Here is a 10,904-nt window from a genome sequence, read left to right as displayed (position 1 = left end):
TAGATGGCAAGAAAGTTTAGCTCTTGGGTGACAGATACAAGCTGGCCACTGGTGAAGTATCAGACAATTACCCTGTTATTAGTATTTGTACGCATTACCATATTCCCAAACTTTGTGTAGGTAATAATATAATCATTTTAATTTAATTTACTATTTACTTGTGGCTATATTTTCAACATTTGGGAATGCAGCCTCTCACTGTTTGGAACACAAAAATTTGACCACTAAGTGGTGCATGGATTATTGTCTAGGGTTCTTGATAGAGTTCATTTTCTCTGCCAGTTAAAGAATTAAAAGGCAGGAAAAGTCTTGAGGAAAACAAGTAAGAGCAAGGAAAACATCAGCTGCAGCAACAGAATCAATAGATGAAGGGGTGAAACACACAGCAAGGCACACAGCACACAGAGAAGAAGAGCCTCTGCAGAGCAGAGGGAGGACTCAGGAATTCCGGTGTCTCCCTGAGGGCTCTGCATTTTAAGAATGTCTGGGGGGTCTCCGCCGCCGCTGCCAGTTTATGATTGATCATCTTTCACTAGGACAGGGAGGCTGACAGTCTCACAACTTTGAGGCAAATGTGTCTTGATCCAGCCTTGAACTTGAACAGCAGTTCCTGGTGGCAGAAGAAAAAGCCTGCCATATCTTTAGACCTTGGCCACCTGTCAAATCAGAAAATGGGCAGAAGTTTACCATCTTTATCATCTGGATATTTATCATTTTTATTATCTATTTGTGGCCCCTGTTTTTGTCTTTCTGCCTATCAGTGATCTGTCTAACTCCTAATCCTTCACAAGATTGTATGTTCCAAAAAATCTTTTTAGAAGGCTGTAGACACTTATTCCCTTTCTTCCATCTTTTTGTAAATCTCCTTTGAATTTTTTCTTTGATGTGTAAATTCAAATAGATGTCTTAACCCAGAAGCCTTCTGAGTCCTGAACAGTATTACCAAATCAGAATTTACCTCTTGCGTCTTTGCTGCTAGAGTTTAAGAACAGGAGTAGCCTTCATAGTCTCTTATTCAAAGTCACTCAGAGCTCTTCAATACCAACTTCATATGCATAATGATCTCAGCAGGTGGAAGCACCAGGAGGAGCAGCTGAGGCAGCCTGGCTTGCACTTCTGTTTTGTTGAATGGTTTATGTTATGACTTGTTCCACTGTGGGTGGGTAACTGCTGTAATGTTGACAGTAATAAGTTCCAATATCTTCTGGTTTCAAACTGCTGATGGTGAGGGTAAAATCTGTCCCAGACCCACTGCCACTGAACCTGGATGGGACTCCAGCATGCAAACTGGATGCAGCATAGATCAGGAGCTTAGGTGAGTTCCCTGGTTTTTGCTGATACCAGGCTAATGCTGCACCAATGCTCTGACTGGCTTGACAGTTGATGGTGATTGTGTCTCCTAGTGATACAGTCTGAGATGGAGACTGGGTCATCTGGATGTCACATTTGGAACCTAGCATTGAGAAAGAAAGAAAAATACAACACAGCAACCAAAAACATATAATGCTGCCTTTAAAGGTCAATGTGTAGAGTTCCCAACAAGCCAGGCAGCTCTGACTGCACTGAGATAAGCACTGCTGTTCTCCATACCTGGGATCCAGAGCAGCAGAAGTCCCAGGAGATGAACAGGAGCCTTCATGGCTGTGCTGTGTCCTGAATAGTACTGAATCCTACACAGTGTATTATCAGCCTATTAAGAAATCCTCAGAAGTGTGGGATGTTCTGTTACATGCAAATTAGCAGGGTCTAGATGATGTGGTCACAGCTACACGGTTGTCTCTCCTCAGGGACTAACTCTATGCCAGCCTCAGGACCCTATGTTCTGGGGCAGATCAAGACATTGTGGGATTGTCTACAGAAATTTGGTTCTTTCCACAACTCAGAAGAAAGACTGACTCTGATGTCCTGAGAGTGAATTATTTTTTGTTTCTACATGATTTGTGACATGAATTTCTGGCTAGCCTTACATATTCATCCATCATCCCAAAGGCAATTCCAGAAACTGGAAGATGGTTTAGAAGTCATCTTCATTTTGACATGTGGATATTCTTGAGTCCAGAGAGAGCTCTTTAGACCATATTCCAGAATTCTGTACTATGTTTACCCCTGTATACCACCAATCAGTGGTGAAATATGAGATAAAAATATACTTTTAGCCTGGTGCTAGTGGCTCATACCTTTAATCCCAGCACTCGGGAGGCAGATCCAGGCAGATCTCTGTGAGTTTGAGGCCAGCCTGGTCTACAAAGCAATTTCCAGGACAGCAAGAGCTGTTACACAGAAGAACTCTTCTCACAAATTTAAATTTTGAAAAAGATAAAAATATGTGAACAAATAATATATGCAAAATTTTTTTATAGTCTTCCCAGTAGGGACCCGCCATAGAGCATATACCACTATGAACACATTGTCTTCAAACTGTGGTAGTTTTCCTCCCTTTTTAATGTTCTTTCCTCTTCTTTTTTTCTCAGCAAGTGTTCAGCTGTCCTACAATATACCTCATTCCTCAAAGCTACCCATCCTTCTGTGGCCATCCCTTAAAGTTCCTACTAAAAAATAGTTATTCATGCCTGGTTAAGATGTGTGACCATCCCACTTGAAACTTGCAACTGTTCACAAAGATAAAATATTATGTAAAGCAGAGGAATCCCTGAGTTAGTGAAGTTCTGTGTGAATGTGTATTGTTTACATGGGTATGGTCATGTTTCAGACCTTGAGCTCGTGAAACATTGGCAAAGCCAATTCCTAATATGAGTCAGGCACAAGAGGGTTGGCAAAGATCCTCTTGGGAGTCCAAGTGTGAGTCTTTATGAACAATTGAGCAGTGTGTGAAAGAACTTCCTACCCCTGGATTTTCATAGCCTGAGGCTTCTGGCCTACAGAGATGTCCTGTGGAGACCAGCTAACTCCTCCTTCTATACTTGACCTAATAAATATTCTGAGGTTCTTGGTTGTGGAGGGAAGCAGAATTCCATCTGTCTGTCTGTTTGTCTGTCTGTCTGTCCTTTCTTCATTCCCTCACTGCCCCCAGTCCGGTTCCAGGACTCAAACTGTGCTGGTCTAGCACGTGGTACAGGGCACTGGAACGAAGACTGTGTGTAAGGCATCCTCTCTATGACATAGGCAGAAAAACAGATGGTGAGATGTGAATATGAAGCAGCAATGGGGTGAAGAGAGTGTCTCTACATGGCAGTAGAGCATATAGGGCACCATCCACTCAGTAGTAGAAGACTGAACATTGGAGAAAGAGGATCAGGGCATTTATAAAGCACAGAATACCATCCCTCACCATATAAGAATAAGATATTTACTGCCAATGGACAAGACAACCTTGTCCTGGGGATGAGCCGCATCCATATGTTAACCGTGGTCTGAAATCATAGGGCTCATTGACAACAACTGCCAGTGGGCAGAGTCAATTCTTGATTTAAGAACATGCTAAATCCCATATCACTACTGCCATTTCTCTTAGTATCCTACAATCCACTAGTATGACTTCAATGGTTATTGATGGTCTATCTGTATTTTTGTCACAATAAAATCATGATTGCAGTATAAAGGAATGAGCATGAATTTTAGAACTAACCATGTTTAGTCCTGGAAAGGGAAATAGAGATGAACATGGTGAGCCTATGAATCTAAATTTAAAGGTTTTGGATTCTAGAATAACACCACTGTCCTAGAAAATTCTATTTGAATATTCCCAAGAAGATCAAATTTATCATTTTTCTCCACTGACATGAAGGTGCAGCTTTGAAACTATGCCTGGATTGTGAGGAACAGAAAAATTTGATTCAGACATGTTCTCCTGAGAATCAGCTATCCAAAAAATCATTTGATTCTGAAGCCATTTGCACAATAGCAGAACAATGGTTTAAAACTGGACATCAAAATGTAGAACATAACTAGCATCCTAATCTTCAAGTGCTGACCTCAAACATTTCCTAGTCTATGCTGTGCACACAATACACCAAACGTTTGAGGTTTTAAATTTATTAGTAATAGTTCCACCTAAAACTAATTTATTTTCTCTTAAGGAAGTCCTGTATATTTCATGAAGAAGAATGTACTGAGAAATGCTTATGTTATATAAAACATTGTTATGTCAGCCCCAATAGACCATTTTTATTAGCAATTTTGCTCTGATTTTTATCTAAAATATTTGTGTATGTTCAAGTCCATTTTCATTCTACATTGATTGTATATCAAGTTCCTGTTTATGTGAGTGATTGTGGCAGAGACAACTATTTGTGATTAAAAGTCAGGCTAAGAGGACCTAATTATTTCAAATCTCAAATATTTCTGTTACTATTGTGAAAAAAATATTTTCCATATATAGGAAATATGATTACATACAATTTTGTCCTGGGTTTTAAGTAATAACCTAGACTAAGGGTTGATCTATTTTAAAGCATGGCTCTTCCATGGTCTTTTTTGTTTATCCTGTAGGATGAGAAATTAAATGGGGATGTTTCCAAGCTCATAACCAAAATATACTCACTTAAATCAACACACATTCAACACAGACCCACTGACAATAGCACAAACCTCAACTTACATGCATTAAAGAGATTAATGAAACCAAAAATAATTCCACAGAGAAAGTCTTCAAGAAAGCTAAATCCAAGCCATTCTTGTGTTGCTGTAATTCAGTTCCTCCCCATGTGTATACCCTCTCCCTGTTGGTGTTCACTGACTGGCCCTTCAGCTCTGGGAACCCTTAACTGGAAAGACATGTGTTTATGGTGACCCCTGCTGGACAGACTGGCAAAGGGATGGAAAAACCAGCTCATTATTCAAGATTACCTGAAATCTATGTCCTTAGTGTTACTTACTTGTCCTTTTATTTTCATGCAGTGTTCACAACCATTTTCCATAGTACTTCTCATATCTACTAACAATCTTCTTACTTCTTTTATCCATTTCAAATTTCTCCAGTATTATGCATAAAATGGATTCTAGGATCTTGAAGATAAGCAGCTTAATAATATTGAAGAATGTATTTATCATTTCTTCCATCCATTTGCAGACCTAAGCATATTCAAGAGTCCCAGTATACTGGTTATTTTTGTCATGTTGAAACAAACATATATATAAAGAAGAAAATTTGGTTGAGGAATTACCTCCATCAGATTGCCCCAGGAGCAAGCTTGATTTTCATTCATGATTGATATGGAATGGTTCAACCCACTATGGGCAGTGTCATTGCTAGATGAGTGATTATAGGTCAGAGTCCATTGTCTCTCTTTCAGTTCCTGCCTATGGGTTTCTGCACTGAATTCATGCCTTGACTTAGCCCAATGGTGCACTATAAACTGTAAGCTGAGTGAACCTTCTCCAAATTAATGGTGTGTGGTTTTGATCCTCATAAAATGACAAAGATGTGACTTCAACCAATAGAAACAGGCTTGAGCACACTTACAGGTAAGGTGGTGGTTGGGAATAGGGGATTCTCATTGCTCCTTGTATGTGTCAGTACAAGTTGATCCAGCTTCATCCTTCCCAACCCAGAAACTCCCCCAGAACTGACTCTCCTGTTTCAGCCATTGCCATCTCTCTGATTCATTTACCCCAGTTTTTCTGTGATATGTGCAGGAAAGGGCCTCAGTTAAATTTTGGAGTCCAATTATGCCCCCTTCTCTGGTACCATTTTTTTCCTTTACTATGTCCCTGATCATTAAACTTATGATAGTTTTTATCACACCTCCCAGTAAAGATTTGCTATCATTTTTTATTTTTTTAAAAATGAACATGGAAGGTGGTACAGAATGGCTGTAACTGTGAGGCATAGAAGTTTTGGTTGAACTAACTGTGGCTCATCTGTAATGGGTGCTGTCTGGACACCACAAATATCAATTTGTTCTAGGGAACTCTGTGATTAGTGGTACCAAAGTAGAAAGAGGAAGAGATATCCAATGCTCACCATCAAAGGCCAAGTCCTCCCTCTGGGTATTTGCAGCTAACCTGAAGACGGGAAGAGATGTCTAAGACACATGATGAGGCAGTCCAGAAGAGTTGTTCATCAAAGGGGGAAGGAAAGAAGCAAAGGGAAACTAAAGCTTTTCTTGTGCTTTTAGAATCTTGTCTAAGAAAACAATTATGCCCCAAGCATTTCAGCTTTGTTTTCTTTTGCTATTTTCATACTTATATATCTTAGGTATAAGTCCTTATTTTAATATTTAGTAAGTTGCTTGTAAATGCTGTTTTCCTGACAACATTCATTTAAAAACTAAATGAACACACAGAGCAGCCAGCCAGCAGGTGAGAGATCTGCCTGTAGGCTGCACCAACACTGCTACCACCCATTGGGTTTTATTCCCCCAAGTCCCACTCTGCTGCCCACCCCACCTGCCTCATCATCTTCCCCATGGTCAGACACCCCCTGAAACTCCAGTAGGTTCCATAGACACAGGCACAACCTACAGCAGTTAGGAGAACAGGCAAGTGTCTGGCCTCCCAGCTGAACTGCCCCAGCCTCCAGATTTTAAGCCCCAGGGCACATCCTGTCACTCTCTCTCCCACCTCAACACCAGCAAGGCAGCTGGGCTCTGCCCCCAACTCTGGTTGAACTCCGCTACTCTGGTGCAGTACCCAGCAGCGGGCCAGAAGATGAGAAACCTGCCTGCAGGCTGCACCACCACTGCCACTACAATCCATTGGATTCTGTTCCCCAAGATCCACTCAGCCACCCAACCCCAACAACCTCATCATCTTCCCAGTGACCAGCCCTCCTGAGAACTTCAGCAGACTCCATAGGCACAGGCACAACTCAGGGTAGTTGGGAGAACAGCCCACATCAGTCAGAAGAACAGGAGGATACACTGGATTTAAGGCACCCAAACCCCAGCAAACCTAAGCTGAGATAAACCTACTGGACCTGAAGACTTGCCACTTACCAGAACTTTTGGCCATCCGGGCCAGAAAACAATAAAGAAAACAGATAATAAAGGAACAAAACACCTATCCAACAAGGACATCACAAGAATCAATACCCATAACTCTAATTATCCCAAACCCAGATGCACAAAAGCCAGTGTAAGAATTCGTTCAACAACAGAAAAGGAAATATTGTAGCACCAGACCCTGATCATCCTACAACAGCAAGACCTGAACATTCCAATGCAGCTGAAGCACAAGAAAACAACCTTAAAAATAATTTTATGAAGATAATAGAGGCCCTTAGAGGAAATAAAAAAATCCCTTAAATAAATTGAAGAAAATACAAACAAAAATTTGAAACAAATCAATAAATGCCTTAAAAGTAGCCAAGAAAAAACAATCAAATGTGTGAACGAAACAGTTTAAGACTTAAAAACTGAAATAGAAGCAATAAAGAAAACACAAACCAAGGAAATACTGGAAATTGATAATCTGGGTATGTGAACAGGAACTACAGATGCAAGCATCACCAACAGAATAAAAGAGAACAAAGAGAGAATCTCAGGCATTGAACATATTACAGAGGAAAGAGATTCATTGATCAAATGGACTGAACCAAAAAATAGTCCCCCTCACCACATGATACTCAAAATACATACAGAATAAAGAAAGACTATTAACAGCTGCAATGAGAAAGGGCCAAGTAACATAAAGGCCAATCCATCAGAATAACACCTGACTTCTCAATGGAGACTCTAAAAGCCAAAGGTTCTAGACAGATGTTCTGTAGACACTAAGAGACCACAGATGCCAGCCTGGACTACTATACCCAGCAAAACTTTGAATCATGACAGACAGAGAAAACAAGATATTTCATGACAAAACTAGATTTTAAAATACCTGTCTACAAATCCAGTCCTACAAAAAGTACTTGAAGAAATACTCCAACCCAAGGAAGTTAGTTGCACCCATGAAAACATAAGCAATAGATAATCCACAGCAGCAAAACAAAAAGAGGGAAAACACACACACACACACACACACACACACACACACATACACTACCACTAGCATCACCACCACAACAACAAAATAACAAGAATTAACAATCATTGGTCATCAATATCTCCTAATATCAATAAACTCAATTCACCAATAAACACATAGGCTAACAGAATGGATGTGAAAACATGATCTATCCTCCCGCTGTATACAGGAAATACACATCAACATCAAAGATAGTCATTACCTGAGAGTAAAGGTTTGAAAAAAGTTTTTCCAATCAAACACATCCAAGAAGCAAGCTCTTGTAGTGATTCTACTATCCAAAATCATAGACTTCCAACCAAAACTAATTAAAAGAGATGGGGAAAGACATAGCATATCTATCAAAGGTCAAATCCACCAAAATGATGACTCAATTCTGAATACCTAAGCCCCAAATGCAAGGGCACCCACATTTATAAAAAAATTACTAAACTTAAATCATAAATAGAACCACACACATTAATAGTGGGAGAGTTATCCCACTCACACTAATGGACAGGTCATCCAGAATGGTTCTAACAAACATTATGACTCAAGTGGATTTAACAGACATCTACAGAATATTTCACCCAAATGCAAAAGAATATACCTTCTTCTCAGCACCTCATGGAACCTTCTCTAAAATTGACCACATATTCAGTCACAAAGCAAATCTCAAAAGATATAAAAAACAATTGGAATAACCCCCTGTATTTTATCGGATCACCTTGGATTAAAGTTAGAGTTCAGCAGCACAAACTACACAAAGACCACAAACATGAAAAACTGAACAACTCTCAGTTGAATTAACACTGGGTCAAGGAAGAAGTAAAGAAAGAAATTAAAGATGTTCAGAATTCAATGAAAATGAATTCACAATATACCCAAACTTATGCTAAGAGGAAAGTTCATAGCACTAAGTGCCTATATAAATAATTTGGAGAAATCTCATATTAGGGACTTAACAGCACACTGGAGAGTTCTAAAACAAAAAGAAGCAAACTCATCCAGGAGGAATAGACAGCAGGAAATAATCAAACTCTGGACTGAAATCAATAAAATAAAAACAAAGAGAATGATACAAAGAATCAATGAAACAAAGAGTTGGTTCTTTGAGAAAATCAACAAGATATGTTAACCCTTACCCAATCAATCTAAAAGGCAGAGAGAAATTTTTCTTGGTAAATACCACCTCCCCAAAATAAATCAAGACCAAATAAACAATTTAAATAGACTTATAACCCCTAAGGAAATAGAAGCAGTCATTAAAAGTCTCCCGAGCATAAACAGCATAGGACCAGATGGTTTCAGTGCAGAATTCTACCAGAATTTCAAAGAAGAACTAATAGCAATACTCCTCAAGTTGTCTCATACAATAGAAACAGATGGAACATTTTCAAGTTCTTTTTATGAGGCTACAGTTATCCTGATACCCAAACCACACAAAGATGCAACAAAGGAAGAAAATTACAGACCAATCTCCCTCATCAACATTGATGCAAATATCCTCCATAAAATACTGACAAACTGAATTCAAGAACACATCAAATAAATCATCTACTATGATGAAGTAAGATTCATCCTAGAGATACAAGGATGTTTCAACATAGAAAAATCTGTCAGAGTAATCTACCATATAAAAATGGAAAGGAAAAAAAACACATGACCAACTCATTATATACTGAAAAAGTCTGAGACAGAATTCAACAGTCCTTCATGATAAATGTCTTGGAGAGATCAGGGATACAAGGAACATATCTAAACATAATAAAAGTAATATATAGCATGCCAACAGATAACATCAAATTAAATGGAGAGAAACTCAAAGCAATTACATTAAATTCAGGAACAAGACACAGCTTTCTACTCTCTCCATATCTAGTCAATATAGCACTGATATCAGGGTGAAAGCTGAAAGATCAGAGAAGCAGTACAGCCACCCACTAGTTCTTACCTCTACAAAATCTTCAGTTTAAAGAGAGTGAGTTCCTGTTTCCTCACCCCTTATAAGCCTTTCTCTGTCCTGCCATATTACTTCCTGTGATTAAAAGTATGTGTGCTTCCCAAGAAAATGCTTGAGATCTCAAGTACTGGGATTAAGAGTGTGTGCCACCACTGCCTGACCTTTATGTATAATCTAGTGGCTGGCTCTGTCCTCTGATCCTCAGGCAAGTTTATTAGGGTACACATTATATCACCAAACTGTACAGTTTATTTTGAATGCTGACTTCAATACCTATATCTAAACTACATTCTTTAGATTATTTAAATTATTCTTCCTTTTATTGTTATAAAATGTTATATATACTTAATGAACAGGGAAGAGGAGTTTTCATTCCCTTCCTCAATATTTAAATTTGTCTGTTTTTGCTGAAGAAAGCATCTGATAAGACATTCTGACATCTGAAATCTTCACATACCAGTGCAAGAGCACTTGCAGCATATTATTGAGACTATTATAATACTACATATTGCCAGGTGGTGGTGGCGCACGCCTTTAATCCCAGCACTCGGGAGGCAGAGCCAGGAGGATCTCTGTGAGTTCAAGGCCAGCCTGGGCTACCAAGTTAGCTCCAGGAAAGGCACAAAGCTACACAGAGAAACCCTGTCTCCAAAAACCAAAATAAAAAAAAAATACTGCATATTGTCTTCTAATCAGAGAATACCAATGAGCCAAAATTACTTGATGACAAGAAAGAAAGGCAGAGGCTTTAGCTTGTTTCATTTGAACAGGTGTTTAGTAATAAATAAAAAGACTCATGTGTTCATGGCAACCCCTAGTGGTCAAACTGGCAAAGTGATTTTCAGAATCACAGAAAAGTCAGAGCAGAATAAGCTCTACCGAAGCTTACCTGAAATCTGTTGTCCTTTTATTTTCATTCAGTGTTCACAGCCCTTTCCCACGTACTTCTTATATCTACTAATAATACATCCTCTCACTTCTTTTATTCTTGTATAATTTCTCCAGTGTTATGTGTAAGGTGGATTCTAGAAGCCTG

The 10,904-nt window shown here is 39.1% G+C and overlaps 1 gene segment (V, D, J or C); it reads right to left on the bottom strand.

Moving 5' to 3' along the window:
- Positions 1 to 1,014: 1,014 nt before the first annotated feature.
- Positions 1,015 to 1,967, bottom strand: LOC114686283. The segment is given in 2 exon segments: positions 1,015 to 1,453; positions 1,591 to 1,967. Coding segments are annotated over 2 exon segments (369 nt in total).
- Between the last annotated feature and the right edge of the window lie 8,937 nt (positions 1,968 to 10,904).

The sequence above is a fragment of the Peromyscus leucopus genome, chromosome 3 (genome assembly GCF_004664715.2).
Source record: "Peromyscus leucopus breed LL Stock chromosome 3, UCI_PerLeu_2.1, whole genome shotgun sequence".
In the NCBI taxonomy this organism is placed as follows: domain Eukaryota; kingdom Metazoa; phylum Chordata; class Mammalia; order Rodentia; family Cricetidae; genus Peromyscus; species Peromyscus leucopus.
The sequence above is the reverse complement of the archived record's forward strand: the minus strand, read 5'-3'. Positions and strand labels throughout refer to the sequence as shown.